Consider the following 24338-nt stretch of genomic DNA (forward strand, 5'->3'; position numbering starts at 1 on the left):
GCAGAGAATCCTTAATGTTCAGCGGGGAGACAGCAGCAGAGAATCCTTAATGTTCAGCAGGGAGACAGCAGTAGAGAATCCTTAATGTTCAGCAGGGAGACGGTAGCAGAGAATCCTTAATGTTCAGCGGGGAGACAGCAGCAGAGAATCCTTAATGTTCAGCAGGGAGACGGTAGCAGAGAATCCTTAATGTTCAGCAGGGAGACAGCAGCAGAGAATCCTTAATGTTCAGCGGGGAGACAGCAGCAGAGAATCCTTAATGTTCAGCGGGGAGACAGCAGCAGAGAATCCTTAATGTTCAGCGGGGAGACGGCAGCAGAGAATCCTTAATGTTCAGCGGGGAGACGGCAGCAGAGAATCCTTAATGTTCAGCAGGGAGACGGTAGCAGAGAATCCTTAATGTTCAGCGGGGACGGTGACGGCAGCAGAGAATCCTTAATGTTCAGCGGGGAGACAGCAGCAGAGAATCCTTAATGTTCAGCGGGGAGACGGCAGCAGAGAATCCTTAATGTTCATCAGGGAGACAGCAGTAGAGAATCCACAAGGAGGACGATGAGAATGGGCGTGTCCCAAATGGCACCCTATTCCATATATAGTGCACTACTTTAAAATTTTTGTTTTTATATATATATTTTCATGGCATTTTTTATGCTTTATTGGATAGAGACAGTGGGAAAGATAAAGGAGAGAGTGTGCTGAAATGATCAGGAACTCGTGCTGCAGCGGTGTATGTGCCCCGAGGGCTGTGGCTTAGACCACTAGACCACCCTAGGCCACATAGTGTACTACTTTTGACCAGGGCCCATTTGGGTTCTGGTGAAAAGTAGTGCACTAGACTATATAGGGGTGCCATTTGAGATGCAACCCCGTGAAAGCATGTGTGTGATTCACTCAGAAACAAAGGGTTTATCGTCACGTTTCATTCAGGCCACCTCAGAGATTGTGGAATGTTGAGTCGGTCACATGATCCATGGCATTAAATGCAGATAATTAGGCTTCAACCCCAATGGTTGGACAGACTAAGTCTAATTCCATCGTTTTTTAGGCGGTGCTTTTCTTTCCTGTTGGGATTGAGAATGAGATATAGACTAGGCCTGTAAAGACAGTAGCATGGACTTATCCCAATATAAACACCACTTTTGACGTCTTGTCTTTGGGGGAAAAACCTGTGAAGTGATTTTTTTATTTTTTTTTTAAAGCCATTGATACCAGCGTTTGTGATTGTGTCTATTCAAAGTTGCCTCAATTTTGACTAATAAGTGTTGGAAATGTATCCATTCTAAGTTTACTAGGCAACATGTTAAAAAAACAAAAACTGAAGATCTCGTTTGTTGTCTCCCTTTCTGTGTGTCTCCCTTTCTGTGTGTCTCCCTTTCTGTGTGTCTCCCTTTCTGTGTGTCTCCCTTTCTGTGTGTCTCCCTTTCTGTGTGTCTGTCTCCCTGAACGTAGCCGACTCTATCTCAACAAGAAGAGCAGTGACAAGCAGCCCTACAGTAAGCTGGCGGGGGTCTCTCTACTGAAGCCACTGAAAGGAGTAGACCCCAATCTCATCAATAACCTGGAGACCTTCTTTGAGCTCGACTACCCCAAGGTACTACTTGTTCTATAGTAGGGATGTAACGATTTACCGATACAAATCAGTCCCTTGTTCAGATGTAAATCGGTCTGCGTGAGCCCAAGCCGATCCAAATGAAGCATGCATCGGTCAGAAAACCCGTTTCAAACGTTATGAATCACCGGTTCACTTAATAGTTTTAACTCTTAAAATATCTGACTTTTAAAATATGACTTTAAAAATATATATCTGTTGTGACTGAATTGATGCTCCCTCCATCATATCATAGCCTATCGAACGTTTATGCATTTAACTACGTATGATGCCCCGTAAACATCGTGGCGTAGTTCATTACGCTCTACGTCACCTTCACGCAAATCACGTTTTCGCTACTGGATGAGAACATAGGGTTTTAAAACGCAAGACAAGATTGAGAAACTAGTCTTTCGTCAAATATCGCATTTATTTTGGGAGATTTAGTACAGTTTCATTCAAGACAGGTGAAACATTGATTCAGGGGATAATAAAACATTGTTTCGTTGAGTAACTTTTTCCTCAATTTTTTTCTTTCTCTAACTTTCTAGCAAGTCAAGCTATCTTACCGAGCAGCTAGCTAAAAGCTAAGCTAGGTTGAAGATATAATTGTAGCTAGCAACCACCACCTAATAATTATAATCAAAAACAAAACCTCTTTATCATCACAATAAACTAAAACGGGAGGCAACAGTCATATAATTGGCTTAACAGCCAATGTGTGTTATTTTAACGTTTTAAATAGTACTCACTTATAGGAATGGGTAATTGTTTACATGTTGCTAGCTATCTCATAAAGCCATTGCTCAAAAAACACATTTTCATCTTGTTCTGTGGTTTGGTAACTTCCTTTTCCATTGACAGACTCTGGCTGCATTTAAAGACTACGTAAACTATGTAAAGAATGTAAAAATGTCAAGTGTGCGGCATTCGTTTCGCAACGTAGCTTTCAACTGCGCTTCAACTGTGCTTCGACACCACTCTGGAGGGTCCCCAGTGAAGGGAATGGCATCAGCAGGGTGGTGGGTGTGTCAGGGAGCGCTGTCTGCACGGCTACATTTTAGAGATTCTTTTTTTTTATAGCTGTACAGAAACTAACATTTTTAAGGCAATTTCCTGTCATTCAGCACATTTCTCCATAGAGCTGAGTTTTTATTTTTCCCATGGCTAATGCTGTGTTCTTTTGCTCAGACATACTAACAAAATATATATACTGCTAAATTCTTTTGTTTTTGGAATTTTCAATTCTCTGACTGTCTAGCTTTTATTTTATTATGAAAAATGTATAGATCCATTATCTTTTCTACATACTTTTAGCTGGATTTAGTCGTTTTAAGCTTATGCTTGAAACTGTTTTCATAATTTAAAATATTTTTTATTTATGCTGTTCTGCGTCCGGCGCTCTGCAGTGGACTGCCCAGATGTAATGTAAACGGTGCTTGACTGTCATGTAAACGGGGCTTGACTGTCATGTGAACGGGGCTTGACTGTCAGATAACAACTGTGTGTGCACAGCGCGGGAGACACAGCTGCTTGCGCCAACGAGAGGTAGGCTTAGCCCTGAACTAATAGGCTAATAGACCGTTTGGAATTTTACAGAGAGCTATGTGGTTTTGAGACGGGGGTAAAATCCAAAGCGGCATTATATTAATTGGCTAAATGCCATGCTAATTTCTGAAGATAAATATTGACATACAGTACCAGTCAAAAGTTTGGACACACCTACTCATTCCATTGTTTTTCTTTATTTTGACTATATTCTATATTGTAGAATAATAGTGAAGAGTTCAAAACTATGATATAACACATATGGAATCACGTAGTAACCCAGAAAATGTTAAACAAATCAAAATATATTTTTTATATTTGAGATCCTTCAAAGTAGCCACCCTTTTGCCTTGATTGACAGCTTTACACACTCTTGGCATTCTCTCAAACAGCTTCATGGCAAATATTTAGTAGTGAATTGCATACAAGTGTAACTTAATCATCTCGTGTGCACCGTACGACTGAGACTCGCTGATAGATCTAGAATGCTGGACTTGCGCGTTCTCCTGTTGTGATATTTCACAAACAAATCACGTGACGCTTCTCAACTGTTCTGAGGAACTACGGTAAAGCTTCGTGACGTAATGAAGATCGCAATCTGCTTTATCTCCCGGCGTATTGCACAAGTTGACTGCAGGTAATAACCTTTTTTCTTTTTTTTTTTTTACTTTTTAAAAATAAAGTAGCTACAAATATTCAGATTTATTGAGTAACTTAAAATAAATAGTTTTTGACGGTGTGGAAAAACCCACCACACTGTTTGTTAGTAACTATCAGTCTACTGTTATAGATAATGTTGCAATACAGTTGGGACAGATCACAGTAATGCGTTAAGAGTGCAGCAAGCCAGAAGTACCTGTTTCCTGTGGAACAACGTGTTCTATACTGTAAAGGGGAAACATTAAACAAGGTATCCATGACGTCGGTGCGTGTTAACAACCAAACCAGATGATTGACACTGGCGATAGCCTTTTCAGAACTGTCTTTCATGCACGCAGGGACTTTGCCATTACAGTACTTGGACATGACGTTAGGGATGGGATGACTGAGAGGTATTTAAAACGCCCTGCCTTACCTTCCTATGGTGATGCTCTATTACGACAAGCCTTAACCAACATGTCTCTACAGGTTCACTATGTCCGTATCTTTTCATATTCAATAATAGCTGTGAAACATGATGAATGATCTAACTGAAACCCCATACCAGTGAGTCAGAAACCCGTAGCGGTGAGTCAGGAAACCCACGTAGCGGAGAGTCAGGAAACCCCACCGTAGCGGAGAGTCAGGAAACCCCACCGTAGCGGCGAGTCAGGAAACCCCACCGTAGCGGCGAGTCAGGAAACCCCACCGTAGCGGAGAGTCAGGAAACCCCACCGTAGCGGAGAGTCAGGAAACCCCACCGTAGCGGAGAGTCAGGAAACCCCACCGTAGCGGAGAGTCAGGAAACCCCACCGTAGCGGAGAGTCAGGAAACCCCACCGTAGCGGAGAGTCAGGAAACCCCACCGTAGCGGAGAGTCAGGAAACCCCACCGTAGCGGCGAGTCAGGAAACCCCACCGTAGCGGCGAGTCAGGAAACCCCACCGTAGCGGCGAGTCAGGAACCCCCCACGTAGCGACGAGTCAGGAACCCCCCACGTAGCGGCGAGTCAGGAAACCCCACCGTAGCGGCGAGTCAGGAAACCCCCCACGTAGCGGCGAGTCAGGAAACCCCACCGTAGCGGCGAGTCAGGAACCCCCACCGTAGCGGCGAGTCATCCAGAGTATTACAAGGGCAGATACAGGGCATTCGGAAAGTGTTCAGACCCCTTGACTTGGTCCCACATTTATTTTTACGTTACAGCCTTATTCTGAAATGGATTAATTAATAAATGTTGCCTCATCAATCTACACACATTACCCCATAATGACAAAGTGAGAAAAAAAACTGTTTTTTTTAAATGTTTGCTAAATTATTTTTAAAAATTCAAACAGACCCTTTAATATGATACTCTAAATTGAGCTCAGGTGCATCCTGTTTCCGTTGATCATCATTAAAATGTTTCTACAACTTGATTGGAGTCCACCTGCGGTAAATTCAACTGATTGGACATGTTTTGGAAAGGCGCACACACCTGTCTATATAAGGTCCCACAGTTGAAGTACGAGACAGGATTGTGTCGAGGGACAGATCTGGGGAAGGGTACCAACAAATGTCTGCAGCATTGAAGGTCCCCAAGAACACAGTGGCCTCCATCATTCTTAAATGGAAGAATGTTTGGAACCACCGAGACTCTTCCTAGACCTTGCCGCCCGGCCAAACTGAGCAATCTTGCGAGAAGGGCCTTGGTCAGGGAGATGGGAGAACCTTCCAGAAGGATAACAATCTCGGCAGCACTCCACCAATCAGGCCTTTATAGTAGAGCGACCAGACGGAAGCCACTCCTCAGTAAAAGGCACATGACAGCCTGCTTGGAGTTTGCCAAAAGGCACCTAAAGGACTCTGACCATGAGAAACAAGATTCTCTTGTCTGATGAAACCAAGATTGAACTCTTTGGCCTGAATGCCAAGCGTCACGTCTGGAGGAAACCTGGCATCATCCCTACGGTGAACCAAGACAGCGCAGGAGTGGCTTTGGGACAAGTCTCAATGCCCTTGAGTGGCCTGAACTCTAACCCCATCGAACATCTCTGGAGAGACCTGAAAATAGCTGTGCAGCGACGCTCCCCCATCCAACCTGACAGAGCTTGAGAGGATCTGCAGAGAATACAGGTGTGCCAAGCTTGTAGTGTCATACCCAAGAAGACTCGAGGCTGTAATCGCTGTCAAAGGTGCTTCAACAAAGTACTGACTAAACGGTCTGAATACTTATGTAAATGTGATATTTAAGTGTTTTTAAATCAGTTTGTTGCTAAAATTGTTGTTTTTTTAAAAACAGTTTTTGCGTTGTCATTATAGGGTATTGTGTGTAGATTGAGGGGGGGGGGACTATTTAATCAATTTTAAAATAAGGTTGTAACGTAACAAAATGTGTCAAGGGGTCTGAAAAGTTTCCGAATGCACTGTAGGGCACCTGGTCAAAAGTAGTGAGTAGCATTATTCAGAATAAGCCTCTGATTTACACAGTTGGAGGGGTCAGAGGGGAACACAGTTGGAGGGGTCAGAGGGGAACACAGTTGGAGGGGTCAGAGGGCCAGTAGAACACAGTTGGAGGGGTCAGAGGGCCAGTAGAACACAGTTGGAGGGGTCAGAGGGGAACACAGTTGGAGGGGTCAGAGGGGAACACAGTTGGAGGGGTCAGAGGGCCAGTAGAACACAGTTGGAGGGGTCAGAGGGGAACACAGTTGGAGGGGTCAGAGGGCCAGTAGAACACAGTTGGAGGGGGTCAGAGGGGAACACAGTTGGAGGGGTCAGAGGGCCAGTGGAACACAGTTGGAGGGGTCAGGGGGCCAGTAGAACACAGTTGGAGGGGGTCAGAGGGCAACACAGTTGGAGGGGTCAGAGGGCCAGTAGAACACAGTTGGAGGGGTCAGAGGGGAACACAGTTGGAGGGGTCAGAGGGGAACACAGTTGGAGGGGTCAGAGGGCCAGTAGAACACAGTTGGAGGGGTCAGAGGGGAACACAGTTGGAGGGGTCAGAGGGCCAGTAGAACACAGTTGGAGGGGTCAGAGGGCCAGTAGAACACAGTTGGAGGGGTCAGAGGGCCAGTGGAACACAGTTGGAGGGGGTCAGAGGGGAACACAGTTGGAGGGGTCAGAGGGGAACACAGTTGGAGGGGTCAGAGGGGAACACAGTTGGAGGGGTCAGAGGGGAACACAGTTGGAGGGGGTCAGAGGGCCAGTAGAACACAGTTGGAGGGGGTCAGAGGGGAACACAGTTGGAGGGGTCAGAGGGAACACAGTTGGAGGGGTCAGAGGGGAACACAGTTGGAGGGGTCAGAGGGGAACACAGTTGGAGGGGTCAGAGGGGAACACAGTTGGAGGGGTCAGAGGGGAACACAGTTGGAGGGGTCAGAGGGGAACACAGTTGGAGGGGTCAGAGGGGAACACAGTTGGAGGGGTCAGAGGGGAACACAGTTGGAGGGGTCAGAGGGGAACACAGTTGGAGGGGTCAGAGTGGAACACAGTTGGAGGGGTCAGAGGGGAACACAGTTGGAGGGGTCAGAGTGGAACACAGTTGGAGGGGTCAGAGGGGAACACAGTTGGACGGGTCAGAGGGGAACACAGTTGGAGGGGTCAGAGGGGAACACAGTTGGAGGGGTCAGAGGGGAACACAGTTGGAGGGGTCAGAGGGGAACACAGTTGGAGGGGTCAGAGTGGAACACAGTTGGAGGGGTCAGAGTGGAACACAGTTGGAGGGGTCAGAGGGGAACACAGTTGGAGGGGTCAGAGGGCCAGTAGAACACAGTTGAAGGGGTCAGAGTGGAACACAGTTGGAGGGGGTCAGAGGGGAACACAGTTGGAGGGGGTCAGAGGGGAACACAGTTGGAGGGGGTCAGAGGGGAACACAGTTGGAGGGGTCAGAGGGGAACACAGTTGGAGGGGGTCAGAGGGGAACACAGTTGGAGGGGGTCAGAGTGGAACACAGTTGGAGGGGTCAGAGGGGAACACAGTTGGAGGGGGTCAGAGGGGAACACAGTTGGAGGGGTCAGAGGGGAACACAGTTGGAGGGGGTCAGAGGGGAACACAGTTGGAGGGGTCAGAGGGGAACACAGTTGGAGGGGTCAGAGTGGAACACAGTTGGAGGGGTCAGAGGGGAACACAGTTGGAGGGGTCAGAGTGGAACACAGTTGGAGGGGTCAGAGGGGAACACAGTTGGACGGGTCAGAGGGGAACACAGTTGGAGGGGTCAGAGGGGAACACAGTTGGAGGGGTCAGAGGGGAACACAGTTGGAGGGGTCAGAGGGGAACACAGTTGGAGGGGTCAGAGTGGAACACAGTTGGAGGGGTCAGAGTGGAACACAGTTGGAGGGGTCAGAGTGGAACACAGTTGGAGGGGTCAGAGGGGAACACAGTTGGAGGGGTCAGAGGGCCAGTAGAACACAGTTGAAGGGGTCAGAGTGGAACACAGTTGGAGGGGGTCAGAGGGGAACACAGTTGGAGGGGGTCAGAGGGGAACACAGTTGGAGGGGGTCAGAGGGGAACACAGTTGGAGGGGTCAGAGGGGAACACAGTTGGAGGGGGTCAGAGGGGAACACAGTTGGAGGGGGTCAGAGTGGAACACAGTTGGAGGGGTCAGAGGGGAACACAGTTGGAGGGGGTCAGAGGGGAACACAGTTGGAGGGGTCAGAGGGGAACACAGTTGGAGGGGGTCAGAGGGGAACACAGTTGGAGGGGGTCAGAGTGGAACACAGTTGGAGGGGTCAGAGTGGAACACAGTTGGAGGGGTCAGAGGGCCAGTAGAACACAGTTGAAGGGGTCAGAGTGGAACACAGTTGGAGGGGGTCAGAGGGGAACACAGTTGGAGGGGGTCAGAGGGGAACACAGTTGGAGGGGGTCAGAGGGGAACACAGTTGGAGGGGTCAGAGGGAAACACAGTTGGAGGGGGTCAGAGGGGAACACAGTTGGAGGGGGTCAGAGTGGAACACAGTTGGAGGGGTCAGAGGGGAACACAGTTGGAGGGGGTCAGAGGGGAACACAGTTGGAGGGGTCAGAGGGGAACACAGTTGGAGGGGGTCAGAGGGGAACACAGTTGGAGGGGTCAGAGGGCCAGTAGAACACAGTTGGAGGGGTCAGAGGGCCAGTAGAACACAGTTGGAGGGGTCAGAGGGCCAGTAGAACACAGTTGGAGGGGTCAGAGGGCCAGTGGAACACAGTTGGAGGGGTCAGAGGGGAACACAGTTGGAGGGGTCAGAGGGCCAGTAGAACACAGTTGGAGGGGGTCAGAGGGGAACACAGTTGGAGGGGTCAGAGGGCCAGTAGAACACAGTTGGAGGGGGTCAGAGGGGAACACAGTTGGAGGGGTCAGAGGGGAACACAGTTGGAGGGGTCAGAGGGCCAGTGGAACACAGTTGGAGGGGTCAGAGTGGAACACAGTTGGAGGGGTCAGAGGGGAACACAGTTGGAGGGGTCAGAGGGGAACACAGTTGGAGGGGTCAGAGGGCCAGTAGAACACAGTTGAAGGGGTCAGAGTGGAACACAGTTGGAGGGGTCAGAGTGGAACACAGTTGAAGTTAAACAAATGAATTGAATAAATGCCTCGTGGCTTGAACTTTCTCTCTACAGTATTGGACTAATGTTTCTCTCTACAGTATTGGACTAATGTTTCTCTCTACAGTATTGGACTAATGTTTCTCTCTACAGTATTGGACTAATGTTTCTCTCTACAGTATTGGACTAATGTTTCTCTCTACAGTATTGGACTAATGTTTCTCTCTACAGTATTGGACTAATGTTTCTCTCTACAGTATTGGACTAACATTTTGTCTGTCTCTCTCTCTGCCCAGTTTGAGATCCTACTCTGTGTCCAGGACCATGACGACCCAGCCATTGATGTTTGTAAAAAGCTTCTAGGAAAATATCCCAACGTTGATGCTCGGCTATTTATAGGTAAGAGCCTGGTTGATGAATTCTTTGAACAACTGTTAATTAATATTCATATCTCATGTCCTGCTATTCTAAGATCTGTCTAATAAATATGTTAATAATGGGTGACCAAAAGAATGTCGACACCTGTTCGTCAAACATCTCATTCCAAAATCATAATATGGAGTTAGTCGCCCCTTTGCTGCTATAACAGCCTCCACTCTTCTGGGAAGGCTTTCCACTAGATGTTGGAACATTGCTGCTGTAACAGCCTCCACTCTTCTGGGAAGGTTTTCCACTAGATGTTGGATCATTGCTGCTGGGACTTGCTTCCATTCAGCCACAAGAGCATTAGTGAGGTTGGACACTGATGTTGGGTGATTAGGCCTGAGTCGGCGGTCCAATTCAACCCAAAGGTGTTCAATGGGGTTGAGGTCAGGGTTCTGTGCAGATCAGCCAAGTTCTTCCACACCGATCTAGACAAACCATTTCTGTATGGACCTCGCTTTGTGGACGGGGTCATTGTCATGCTGAAACAGGAAAGAGCCTTCCCCAAACTGTTGCCACAAAGTTGGAAGCACAGAATCGTCTAGAATGTCATTGTATGCTGTAGCGTTAAGATTTCCCTTCACTGGAACTAAGGGGCCTAGCCCCAATCATGAAAAACAGCCCCCGACCATTATTCCTCCACCAAACTTTACAGTTGGGACTATGAATTTGGGCAGGTAGTGTTCTCCTGGCATTCCCGGCTGAGCCGTTGTTGCTCCTAGATGTTTCCACTTCACAATAACAGCACTTACAGTTGACCAGGGCAGACATTTGACAAACTGACTTGTTTGAAAGGTGGCATCCTATGATGGTGCCACGTTGAAAGTCACTGAGCTCTTCAGTAAGGTCATTCTACTGACAATGTTTGTCTATGGAGATTGCATGGCTGTGTGCTCGATTTGATACCTGTCAGCAACAGGTGTGGCTGAATCCACTCGTTCACATATAGCTGTCATTATACTCCTTATATACTGTTCTGTGAAATATGCAGTTCTCATTAATACAAATATTATTATTATTAATATCTCAAAAGTATTCCATTTTATTTATCCTATTTTTTTTTAGACATTGTTTGGAACAAAATGCTCTACAAGTACATCGCATTTCCAGAGTGGGCTCGCTACTGATTTTGACGTTATAATCAATTTTATGAGCACCACCAACACAGTGAATGGGAAAATGGATTCAAAAGGAACTGGAGGAGGGCTGTGATTCGTTAATGACCTATAATGTCATTTGTCTATGTATAAAATGGTCATGGTTATATCATTAACAGTAGCAGAGAGACACTCTGGAAATGTGACCCGTTTGAACATTATATTGTTCCAAACAATATTGTCAAAAAAATTAAGAAACCATTTTATTATCAAAAAGGGTACTTTTGAGAGAATATTTTTAATAAATTCATGTGAAACATTGTATTTCAGAATCTAGACAGTACTTATTTTATAGCACACTATATAAAAAGTAAAATGACACCAAGATGTTGTCTGGATCATGTACAGATCACAGGGTCTGTCATATAATATAATGACTGTGGGGTCTGACAGTATAATGACTAGATGTTGTCTGGGTCATGTACAGATCATAGGTTCTGACTGAAGGCATTTGTAGGTTTCAAATCTGCCAAAAATGTCCACTTTCATCACCCCCAAAAATGAAGAAGTGATACAAATGTCAGATGTCCTTCCTCCTGATGAAGTTTATAGCAACTTCCTCTGAAGTCGCCAAAAAATAAAATAAATACGTTTACATTTTGTTTACTACTCCACAAAATGGAGTCCCTGCTGCATAAAAGGGTTAAAGGGGGAAGTGAACCCGTCTGTAAATGATTGTTTAAGAGAATGTCTCGGTTTCATATAACTGTTTCACCACACAGTCTGGTGATAGTCACAGTGCTTACTGGTCAGGGCGCGTCACATATAACTGTTTCACCACACAGTCTGGTGATAGTCACAGTGCTTACTGGTCAGGGCGCGTCACATATAACTGTTTCACCACACAGTCTGGTGATGGTGACAGTCACAGTGCTTACTGGTCAGGTCACTGAACAAATGTCCTGTTACAGGAGGAAAGAAGGTCGGCATCAACCCCAAGATTAATAACCTGATGCCGGGTTATGAAGGGGCCAAGTATGACCTGGTGTGGATCTGCGACAGCGGAATACGAGGTAAGGAAACTTTTACTCTGGTTGTATCCCAAATGGCACCTTATTCCCTACGTTGTGCACTGCCCTGGTCAAGAGTAGTGCACTACGTAGGGATTATGGTGCCATTTTGGGACGTTTCCTTACTCTGATTTTGAATCGTAACAGAATGAATCACAAATCAGTGAGCGGCCCTGTTTTCATTCTCATCACGCGTTAGATAATGCAGAGACTCTATGTACTACATTTACATTTACATTTAAGTCATTTAGAACACTGGAACAAATAAACTGAACCTAGATAAACCAGACTTTTGATTGCTTTACATACAAAACATAAAATGTATTTTATTCACCTATGTTCAAGTACTTTAGTTGGATGAAAAATACTATGAAAATGATACGTTAGATCCCATTGCCTGATCTGTAAACTGCTGAGTTTTTTTATAAAATAAAATGAACAATGGGCTTTCTATATACGTTGATTTGTTCCTGTTCCTCCCCAGTGAAACCGGACACTCTGACCGATATGGCCAACCAGATGACAGAGAAGGTGGGGTTGGTCCATGGCCTTCCCTACGTGGCCGACAGACAGGGCTTCGCTGCTACACTGGAGCAGGTGGGAATCCTTACAGACAGAGGCTCTCAATTCATCTTCCCTCCATCCCTTGCATCCTCTGTCCTTACCTCTATCTCAAAAGTCAGAGGAAAGAGGACGCAAGGAATTTAAAAAAATTCAATTTGAGAAAGACCCGGGGGAGCCAGTGGAGAGGGAGTGGGGTATTAACTAGGCTGCTGGTACTGTATTAGAGAGGGAGTGGGGTATTAACTAGGCTGCTGGTACTGTATTAGAGAGGGAGTGGGGTATTAACTAGGCTGCTGGTACTGTATTAGAGAGGGAGTGGGGTATTAACTAGGCTGCTGGTACTGTATTAGAGAGGGAGTGGGGTATTAACTAGGCTGCTGGTACTGTATTAGAGAGGGAGCGGGGTATTAACTAGGCTGATGGTACTGTATTAGAGAGGGGGTGGGGTATTAACTAGGCTGCTGGTACTGTATTAGAGAGGGAGCGGGGTATTAACTAGGCTGCTGGTACTGTATTAGAGAGGGAGCGGGGTATTAACTAGGCTGCTGGTACTGTATTAGAGAGGGGGTGGGGTATTAACTAGGCTGCTGGTACTGTATTAGAGAGGGAGTGGGGTATTAACTAGGCTGCTGGTACTGTATTAGAGAGGGGGTGGGGTATTAACTAGGCTGCTGGTACTGTATTAGAGAGGGAGTGGGGTATTAACTAGGCTGCTGGTACTGTATTAGAGAGGGAGTGGGGTATTAACTAGGCTGCTGGTACTGTATTAGAGAGGGAGTGGGGTATTAACTAGGCTGCTGGTACTGTATTAGAGAGGGAGTGGGGTATTAACTAGGCTGCTGGTACTGTATTAGAGAGGGAGTGGGGTATTAACTAGGCTGCTGGTACTGTATTAGAGAGGGAGTGGGGTATTAACTAGGCTGCTGGTACTGTATTAGAGAGGGAGTGGGGTATTAACTAGGCTGCTGGTACTGTATTAGAGAGGGAGTGGGGTATTAACTAGGCTGCTGGTACTGTATTAGAGAGGGAGTGGGGTATTAACTAGGCTGCTGGTACTGTATTAGAGAGGGAGTGGGGTATTAACTAGGCTGCTGGTACTGTATTAGAGAGGGAGTGGGGTATTAACTAGGCTGCTGGTACTGTATTAGAGAGGGAGTGGGGTATTAACTAGGCTGCTGGTACTGTATTAGAGAGGGAGTGGGGTATTAACTAGGCTGCTGGTACTGTATTAGAGAGGGAGTGGGGTATTAACTAGGCTGCTGGTACTGTATTAGAGAGGGAGTGGGGTATTAACTAGGCTGCTGGTACTGTATTAGAGAGGGAGGGGGGTATTAACTAGGCTGCTGGTACTGTATTAGAGAGGGAGGGGGGTATTAACTAGGCTGCTGGTACTGTATTAGAGAGGGAGTGGGGTATTAACTAGGCTGCTGGTACTGTATTAGAGAGGGAGTGGGGTATTAACTAGGCTGCTGGTACTGTATTAGAGAGGGAGGGGGGTATTAACTAGGCTGCTGTGTTAGAAACTGGTTGGTTTTCCACATCACCCTCCAGTTCACCTGTAGGGGATAGTGTTGTGTTTCCTCTGACTGTCCTGACAGATTCCTATATAAACCTCACTCATGTTATAACAATGTTTGTCTGACTGATGAATAACTTTAAGCTTAAATAGTCTTTGTTTTTGAGCGTTAAACCAATAAACAATGAAGTCCAAAAAATTACTGGTGGTTCGTACACCCACACAAACACACACACACACACAAAATAGACAAAAGTTCAGAAATTCCAATATTTTATGTCGTTTTTTTTCTGTCACGGGTACTTGGGTAAGGTCTTGGTGTCGAAGGCCTCGCTAAAGACTGTTACCTACTAATCTACCTCCATTTTCTAACAGGTGTACTTTGGCACGTCCCACCCGCGCTCCTACATCTCAGCCAACGTAATGGGTATTAAGTGTGTGACAGGGATGTCCTGTCTGATGAGGAAAGATATCCTGGACCAGGCTGGAGGGCTGATAACCTTCGCTCAGTACATCGCTGAGGACTACTTTATGGCGAAGGCCATCGCTGACAGGTACAGACATTACTTTATCATACATGTTACAGCTAACCTAAGGTTACCTTAACCCGTACCTTAACCCGTACCTTAACCCTTACCTTAACCCTTACCTTAACCCGTACCTTAACCCGTACCTTAACCCGTACCTTAACCCTAACATATCTAATACATGTTGCACCTTACCTTAACCCTAACCTCAACCCTTACCTTAACCCTCACCTTAACCCTTACCTCAACCCTTACCTTAACCCTTAACCCTAACCCGTACCTTAACCCTAACCCGTACCTTAACCCGTACCTTAACCCTTACCTTAACCCTTACCTTAACCCGTACCTTAACCCGTACCTTAACTCATCTAATACATATTGCAGCTTACCCTAACCTTACCTTACCCTTCGCTCAATACAGCCTAGTTTATCATATACTGCATGTTGTCACTTTTTTAAATTGTGTGTGTCTATCGTACATATACAGTACCAGTCTAAAGTTTGGACACACCTACTCATTCAAGGGTTTTTCTTTATTTTTACTATTTTATACATTGTAGAATAATAGTGAAGACTTCAAAACTATGAAATAACTATGAAAAAGTTTGAAACAAATCAAAATGCCTTGATGACAGCTTTGCACACTCTTGGCATTCTCTCAACCAACTTCATGAGGTAGTCACCTGGAATGGATTTCAATTAACAGGTGTGCCTTGTAAAAAAAAAAGTAGAATTTCTTTCCTTCTCAATGCGTTTGAGCCAATCAGTTGTGTTGTGACAAGGTAGGGGTGGTATACAGAAGATAGCCCTATTTGGTAAAAGACCAAGTCCATATTATGGCAAGAACAGCTCAAATAAGCAAAGAGAAACGACCGTCCATCATTACTTTAACACATGAAGGTCAGTCAATCCTGAAAATTCCAAGAACTTTTAAAGTTTCTTCAAGTGCAGTCGCAAAAACCATCAAGCGCTATGATGAAACTGGCTCTCATGAGGACCGCCACAGGAAAGGAAGACCCAGAGTTACCTCTGCTGCAGAGGATAAGTTCATTAGAGTTACCAGCCTCAGAAATTGCAGCCCAAAGTAACACGCATCTCAACATCAACTGTTCAGAGGAGACTGCGTGAAGAATCTGAAATAGAAATATATATTTGTTTACCCCTTTTTTTTGGTTACTACATGATTCCATATGTGTTATTTCATAGTGTTGATGTCTTCACTATTATTCTACAATGTAGGAAATAGTCAAAATAATGAAAAACCCTTGAAAGAGTAGGTGTTTCCAAACTTTCGACTGGTACTGTGTGTGTTTTTATATATAATATATATATATATATATATATTATTTAGTATCATACAGTGGACTCCTAAGTCTATAGGTCTATGCTTGCAATGTATTTAGAGCTCTAATCTCCGACAGCTGAACCGTGAGACAATTATTGTTTTAGGGAAGTTTAAAATAATACAATAAAGTTGGCTATAAAGTTTTGCATATGTTACACATCGAAACACAAGGAATAGTGTTTTTGTTCTAGGCTGTTTAAGGACACAAATGTTTCTCAACATCCCTTGTTTATTGTTTGCGCTGGTTGGTCCTCAAAATGTAAAAAAAATAATATTTTTTACATTTAATTTAAAAAATGTTAAAGGAATAATATGCTTTCAATTTTTAAAAATTATTATTATTTACAATGACGGCCTACACCGGCCAAACCATAACCCGGACGATGCTGGGCCAATTGTGCGCCGCCCTGTGGGACTCCCAAACAACAAACATGTTGTGATACAGCCTGGAATCTGAACCAGGGTCTGTAGTGACACCTCTAGCGATGAGGTGCAGTGCCTTAGACCGCTGCTCTACTCGGGAGCCCTGTATTCTGTACCCTGAACCCGGTTCACATCTTTGCCTTATAACCCCCTGCCACTTTGACATGTTTTATTGTCGATCCCCTAAACATCGATGATTTGATACGGTTGTGTTTTGGTGTTATTGGATTGCTGGCCATTGGCCAGGTCTTAACTCCAGCTCTTAAAGGGGAAGTTCAGTATTTTACAACTTGATGTTAGATATTTCCTCAACCTGAAAGTAGTCTATGGGCAAGGAGGCCCTGTGTAGATGGCTGCTTAAAGAAAACCAAGCCACATATTAAAGGTCTGCCAGCTTTAGCCACCGCTAGCTAACAGGCTCTGTAATATGGCTTGGTTTTCTTTAAGCAGCCACTACAAAGGTCCGCCAGCTTTAGCCACCGCTAGCTAACAGGCTCTGTAATATGTGGCTTGGTTTTCTTTAAGCAGCCATCTACAAAGGTCCGCCAACTTTAGCCACCGCTAGCTAACAGGCTCTGTAATATGGCTTGGTTTTCTTTAAGCAGCCACTACAAAGGTCCGCCAGCTTTAGCCACCGCTAGCTAACAGGCTCTGTAATATGGCTTGGTTTTCTTTAAGCAGCCACTACAAAGGTCCGCCAGCTTTAGCCACCGCTAGCTAACAGGCTCTGTAATATGGCTTGGTTTTCTTTAAGCAGCCATCTACAAAGGTCCACCAACTTTAGCCACCGCTAGCTAACAATCAACGTGAGCGATTGCGGCTGAATTTCCCTTTTAACTGAAGGGCTAACTGTTTCCTTTGTCCCTCCCTCCTTATCTCACAGGGGATGGAAGTTCTCCATGGCAACGCAGGTAGCCATGCAGAACTCTGGGTCCTATTCAGTTGCTCAGTTCCAGTCCCGCATGATCAGGTAAACAATCTATCAGGGCTTAAACTTTCACACTCAGCCATTGTTATAGAGCAGATTCCTGGAGGGCCAAGGGGTCTGAGTTATTTCTCTCCTCCTTTTTTTTTTGTACTTGATTGATCAATTAAGGTCACAGTAGACACAACTCTCCAGGAATTGAGTTTGACACCATTGTCCTAGATTATTTGAACATGTGCCATTTTTTATTTCTAAAAGCTAATTTAGCTGTTTCAGTCTCCTAATAGTCCACCGACTAGCCTGCCACGTTGGGATTCAGATTGATCAGAGTCGGTAGATCTGAAGCAATGTAACTAATAAAAAACACATATTTTTGATCTATCTTTCACTTGTGTATAGTGGGATGTTAAGACATTATACTGTGATATAGGCTAAAGTTACGTAGATGTGTCTATAGATAGTCTAAGGGGTGTCTCATCCGTAGAAACAGAATGATTTTACTTGCTGCGTTACTGCTATTTGGACGCTCAAAATGGCTGCCTGTCCACCCATTTTATAACCTAATTGACCTGAATTGGGACATCCGTTCAATGGCCGCCAGTCCACCCATTATAACGTAATTGACCTGAATTGGGACATCCATTTTATAACGTAATTGACCTGAATTGGGACATTCGTTGATTGTAATTCTGTGGTCTGTTCCTCCCTCTCAGATGGGCCAAGCTTCGTATCAACATGCTCCCCGCCACCATCTGTGAGCCCATCTCAGAATGTTTCGTAGCCAGCCTGATCATTGGCTGGTCGGCGCATCACGTGTTCCACTGGGATATTATGGTCTTCTTCATGTGCCACTGTCTGGCTTGGTTTATCTCTGACTACATCCAGCTCCGAGGAGTCCAGGTACACACACACACACACACACACACACACACACACACACACACACACACACACACACACACACACTGTCTGGCGTGGTTCATCTCTGACTACATCCAGCTCCGAGGAGTCCAGGTACACACACACACACACACACACACACACACACACACTGTCTGGCGTGGTTCATCTCTGACTACATCCAGCTCCGAGGAGTCCAGGTACACACACACACACACACACACACACACACACACACACACACACACACACACACACACACACACACACACACACACACACACACACACACACACTGTCTGGTGTGGTTCATCTCTTAACTACATCCAAGTTAGCAGGTTGTCTGCTATTAATGTTATGTCTGGGAAGTAAAACCCGATAGCCACTGCTCGTTACGCTAATTGAGAGACAGAAAAGTTCAGAATAAAATCAGACGGAAGAAACAAACGGAGTATGTTTTTCCCTTCTCCCCCTTTCAGGGCGGCGCGCCATCCTTCTCCAAACTGGACTACGCTGTAGCCTGGTTCATCAGAGAGTCCATGACCGTCCAGATCTTCCTGTCGGCCCTGTGGGACCCCACCATCAGCTGGAGGACGGGGCGCTACAGGTTACGATGTGGGGGTACGGCCGAGGAGATCCTGGACGTATAGCGAACAGCCTAAGTCCCACCTACAGGGACGCGTAACCCGAGTCCCATCACCCCCAGGGGCCAGAGACAATACCAGACACGGACTGATCAGCATCCCTATATAGTCAACTACTTTTGACCAGGGCCCCACACCTGCCCATATTTTCTGCTCTGGTTAAAGGTAGTGCACTATATAGGGAATAGGGTGCCGTTTGGTATATGGCCAGAGAGAGATGGCAACGTTGAGTGGAAGAAAATAAACTACCCGCTGTGGGCGTGACGGCTAGAATGAAACTACCCGCTGTGGGCGTGACGGTTAGAAGGAAACTACCCGCTATGGGCGTGACGGCTAGAAGGAAACTACCCGCTATGGGCGTGACGGCTAGAAGGAAACTACCCGCTGTGGGCGTGACGGTTAGAATGAAACTACCCGCTGTGGGCGTGACGGTTAGAAGGAAACTACCCGCTATGGGCGTGACGGCTAGAAGGAAACTACCCGCTATGGGCGTGACGGCTAGAAGGAAACTACCCGCTATGGGCGTGACGGCTAGAAGGAAACTACCCGCTGTGGGCGTGACGGTTAGAAGGAAACTACCCGCTGTGGGCGTGACGGCTAGAAGGAAACTACCCGCTATGGGCGTGACGGCTAGAAGGAAACTACCCGCTATGGGCGTGACGGCTAGAAGGAAACTACCCGCTATGGGCGTGATGGTTAGAAAACTTCATATGGAATTAATAGTGTTTGATTGTTTTTAATTTGTGTGTTGAAATATATAATTTATTACCGATGCTCTTTTTTTTTCTTTCTCTACCATCCAAACTGTTGAAAACCGAGATCCTCCTGTCATGAAGTGAGCCCTACGTCCCAAATTACACCCTATTCCTCATTTAGTCTTGATTCTACACTCAATTAATATTGTTTTTAATGTGAAAACTTAAAGGTCCAAACCTAGGAATTCTCTTTGGTCCATTCTTTTTTTGGGTTTTATTGGTCAGGTTTTCAAGCATCGTGGTCTTTCTGCTGTGAGATTGCTGACTATTTTCAACAGACTGGATGCGTCGCAAAATGGCATCCTCTTCCCTATGTAGTGTACACCCTATTCCCTCTGTAGTGTACACCCTATTCCCTATGTAGTGTACACCCTAAGCCCATAGGGGTGTCATTTGGAATGCAGCCATGGTCTAAACCAGGGGGTATTCAACTCTGACCCTACGAGGTCCAGAGCCTGCTGGTTTTCTGTTGTACCTGATAATGAATTGCACCCACCTGGTGTCCCAGGTCTAAATCAGTCCCTGATTAGGGGGGGGAAACAATGACTGGTGTCCCAGGTCTAAATCAGTCCCTGATTAGGGGGGGGAATGATGACTGGTGTCCCAGGTCTAAATCAGTCCCTGATTAGGGGGGGGAATGATGAAGATTGGAACTGGCTTAGAGTTTGAGTTGAGTTTAGGCTGTTGGATCTGAGGTGATCTGAGCCAGTAAGATCACCGTTTGTAGTCTCCAGTTCCTGGAGCGTTATTGGGTGTTCAGGCTTTTGTTTCAGCCCAGCACTAACACACTTTTTTTAGTTTGGACCATGATAGGCTGATTGGGGGTGTTAGTGCTGGGCTGGAACAAAAGCATGCAACCCCCTCTGACCTGACAGTATAAAGCTCCGTGTCTGCTTTCTCTTTCTGGGCTATGAGAATCCTCTTGTTCTTAAACGTTCCTCTGACTCGACACGTCCGCTCTGTCAGCGTTCTCTTTTGAAACAGAGGACGTAACTATCTCGCTTACTGAAGAAGGCAAGCGGCAAGAAATGCACTTTGCCAAATGTTTTGGAAATTTAACGTTTTTTTTTTTGTCGTTGGTGGAAATGTGATTTATCCAAATTGTCCACGCGTTTCAGTTTTCTGCCCCCATTCATTTCATTAGTGTCACGTTGTGTAGTGGGGAAGTTCAATAGCTGTACACCCAATCCCCTATATAGTAGACTACTTGTGACTATTGCCTACCAGGTTTAGACTCTCTGGCTGGGTAGATGGGGGTCAACCAGGTTTAGACTCTGTGGCTGGGTCGATTCTCTGTTACCACAGTACAATTTACTGTATCACACAGGCATGGCAACCTTGATCTCTTGATGTAGTTACACTTATTTAGTTGCATAAGGTAACATATTATTTTCTAAGTCTATTTGTATTAGATTAGTCGTTAAAGCACAATCGCGCTATTGCCGTGGTGAAACGAGTTGATGCCGTATGCTGTCATATTGATTCTCCTGTTCTGATCGTGTTCAGAACGTCTTCATGCTGACTACTAGCAAACGGTATGTTTCAGCTGTTATGGGAGATGGATACTTTCAAATTCGTCACAGGACATGTTGCTTCTGGAATTTCCAATGGCCTCTTTCCACTGTAACCACAGCCCTGGTCTGGCCTGAGACTTTCCCTGGGCTTAAACCCTGGTGTCTGGCCTGAGACTTTCCCTGGGCTTAAACCCTGGTGTCTGGCCTGAGACTTTCCCTGGGCTTAAACCCCGGTGTCTGGCCTGAGACTTTCCCTGGGCTTAAACTCCGGTGTCTGGCCTGAGACTTTCCCTGGGCTTAAACCCCGGTGTTGCACCAAGTGCAGTTAGAATTGGACCACCATCTCCTAGCCTGGTCCCAGATCTGTGCATCTCCTAGCCTGGTCCCAGATCTGTACGTCTCCTAGCCTGGTCCCAGATCTGTACGTCTCCTAGCCTGGTCCCAGATCTGTACGTCTCCTAGCCTGGTCCCAGATCTGTACGTCTCCTAGCCTGGTCCCAGATCTGTACATCTCCTAGCCTGGTCCCAGATCTGTACGTCTCCTAGCCTGGTCCCAGATCTGTACGTCTCCTAGCCTGGTCCCAGATCTGTACGTCTCCTAGCCTGGTCCCAGATCTGTGCGTCTCCTAGCCTGGTCCCAGATCTGTGCGTCTCCTAGCCTGGTCCCAGATCTGTGCGTCTCCTAGCCTGGTCCCAGATCTGTACGTCTCCTAGCCTGGTCCCAGATCGGTTCGGTACGTCTCCTAGCCTGGTCCCAGATCGGTACGTCTCCTAGCCTGGTCCCAGATCTGTTTGTGTACTGTCTTGACAATGACCGTAGGCTACCGGTTTCCTACTCTGCTGATGAGACGAAGGATACGATGATGTGGTTCTGTTTACTTCTATCCGTTTGTCAAATCTGTTGTTGATACACACTTATAAATATTGATATGGCTGATATTGGATTTTATCCCAAATGGCACCCTATTCCCTATATAGTGCACTACTTTTGACCAGGGCCTTATGGGGGGTAGTGCACTATGTAGGGAATAGGGTGTCATTTGGGACACACACTGGCAAAGTTTTTAATGACGAGGAGAGGGAGGAAAAGTAACAGCAATAAAGGAATAGAGCTTTCTGAACGAGACGTCGCTGTATTCCACTATAACAGGATATGAGAAATATATCACATCCTGTATTGAAACATTTCAGATGTGTTATTGGAAGACAAGACCGTATAAAAAAGAACATTTCACTTTTCAGATTCAATATTGTATTGTTCCCGGAGCTAGAAACAATTATTCATTATAATAATGCATGTACATTTTTAAAGTTAACTATTTGCTTTAAGGTTTGCAGTTAGCTGACTAGTAGACGAGTCAAATTCAGAAAGTAAACCCAATTACTATTCCAAGTTGTCCTCCATTTTGTTTTTAAGCGTTTGAATGGAGATTTAAGTGTACTTCCTGAATTGACTGAAATTGACCCCCAACCCCGATACTAGCACAGTATGTGGATGCTTGAACTTGATTAGGGGGGAAACACACGGTTTAGATTGCTTCATGATGTACCCAACTATCTGTGAATGAGAGACTGCCTGCCTTGCAGTTCTAGTAGACCAAAGTATCAAGTGTTTCTGGAGGATGTGTCCCAAAATCGCACCCTATTCCCTACATATAGTGCACTATTTCTTTTTTGGGACCAGCGTCATGTCCCGGGGGTTGTACTTCAGAAACAGGAGGTGGAGTCATGCTGGCTTGGACAAGGCTACTCTGGTCAAAAGTAGTGCACTATGTAGGAAATAAAAGCCTCAGTGTGACAGAGCGTGTTCTGCTTGGGATCTATTCTGTCTATTTGTATAGATGCTATATTATTTTTTAAACATGTTACGATGTATATTTATGAAGTTTGGGTAGATACCATTTGCTTTATGACGCCTAATTTATTTAAAGTTTGATGATGATATTGTTGGTATTTAATCTATAAGCAGTGGGAGAAAAAAAAAGGCTGGACAAACTTCTGTTAAGAAAAAAGTTTTGTTTTTTTAAATATGTATTGTACTATGAAGCAGAATAATCCACAGCTGGAAACTGTGCCATAGCAGGAGAAATTAAAGCTTTATCAAACCATACCAAGGTGTACAGTCTTCATTGTATACTAACTGTTTTTATACTAGTATTATATACATGTGTCGTGTCTTTGGCATCATTAAAACGGAAGACTTATTTATCAAATAACTCAAATTATTATTACGTGATTAAACTGATTAATCATGTAACTGTAATTAACTAGGAAGTCGGGGCACCAAGGAAAATATTCAGATTACAAAGTTATAATTTTCCTAATAACTTTCAGATATTTTAATATCTGATCAATTAGTCTTTGAATTAATGAATTATTATTTACCTCACGTTAGTCTCATTCCAAACGTCGTAAATTGTTGGTTATCTGCACGAACCCAGTCTTCACTATGAGTCATCCATACATCAATTGTCTTAAAATAATTTATTTACTAACTTAAGTACTCACAGAAATGCATCACACAAACAAAATAGATATGTTTACAAAGAAATGATAGGGGGATGTGCCCTAGTGGGCTAAACAGGTATGGCGGCTTGTTAGAGTGATAATTATAACAATTGAAATGCTAATCCTTTGCACATGAACGCTCACTCATTCGGGAACAATTGCAATCAATATATATATTTACGCTCAGTGTGTCGTCGGGATCTCTGTTGAAAAGTTTTGTCCACCCCCTTTCTCTCTGTCAGGGTTAGAATGGATAGTTCAGAGTGACATTCATTCATGTCTTTATAGAATAGATGTTTCGGCGGTTGTCGGTCTTTGCGTTCAATGATACCGAATTCCTAGCTGCAGACTAGTAATTAATATCAAAGACTTGTTCTTATTCTGTCGGTATCGATAGTCTAAGAGTTTAACCACGTGGTATGGTTAAAAGATTCAGCCATCTACTCAAACCTGGGCCCTCTCGTTATCGAGGTAAGCTGGTCTGGTGATAGAAAACCCGGGTGGGGGTTTTATTCAGAAGAGCAGAAAAGGGCCTGTCCCATGACGCCCGACCATAACTGCTCATGGGCGGTCCTCTGATTTAGTTAAACTCCAAAGGGCATTGGAGTTTCCTTCATTAAACAGTCCAAAATCATATTACACAATTTCACAAACAGTTCCATCCTCACTCATTCATTTTATACAACAATTAGATGTAAGCCTCATATCTGAGGCTATTGTATAAACAGCGTTATGGTAATGTGGCTGTATTGTCTCATGAGTTTCACAAAATTGTACCAAACGGACCAGTTCGTAGCTGGATTCTTCACCGATCTTTTATACCTTCTCCAGAACATAAATGTTGTTCAGACCTCCAGTTCTGTG

General features: G+C 45.2%; 1 protein-coding gene across 1 annotated transcript in view; it reads left to right on the top strand.

Moving 5' to 3' along the window:
• LOC139539563 (ceramide glucosyltransferase) overlaps window positions 1-23076 on the top strand; it is a 29362-nt gene extending 6286 nt beyond the window's left edge. Inside the window, exons 2-9 of the mRNA XM_071342632.1 lie at window positions 1450-1591; window positions 9560-9662; window positions 11755-11856; window positions 12338-12450; window positions 14309-14487; window positions 17112-17198; window positions 17867-18053; window positions 18533-23076. Of these exons, the coding sequence (XP_071198733.1) occupies window positions 1450-1591; window positions 9560-9662; window positions 11755-11856; window positions 12338-12450; window positions 14309-14487; window positions 17112-17198; window positions 17867-18053; window positions 18533-18703 (1084 nt within the window). The 3' untranslated portion in view covers window positions 18704-23076. The remainder of the gene's footprint in view (window positions 1-1449; window positions 1592-9559; window positions 9663-11754; window positions 11857-12337; window positions 12451-14308; window positions 14488-17111; window positions 17199-17866; window positions 18054-18532) is intronic.
• The last annotated feature ends 1262 nt before the right edge of the window (window positions 23077-24338 follow it).

This window comes from Salvelinus alpinus, chromosome 1 (assembly GCF_045679555.1).
Source record: "Salvelinus alpinus chromosome 1, SLU_Salpinus.1, whole genome shotgun sequence".
In the NCBI taxonomy this organism is placed as follows: Eukaryota; Metazoa; Chordata; class Actinopteri; order Salmoniformes; family Salmonidae; genus Salvelinus; species Salvelinus alpinus.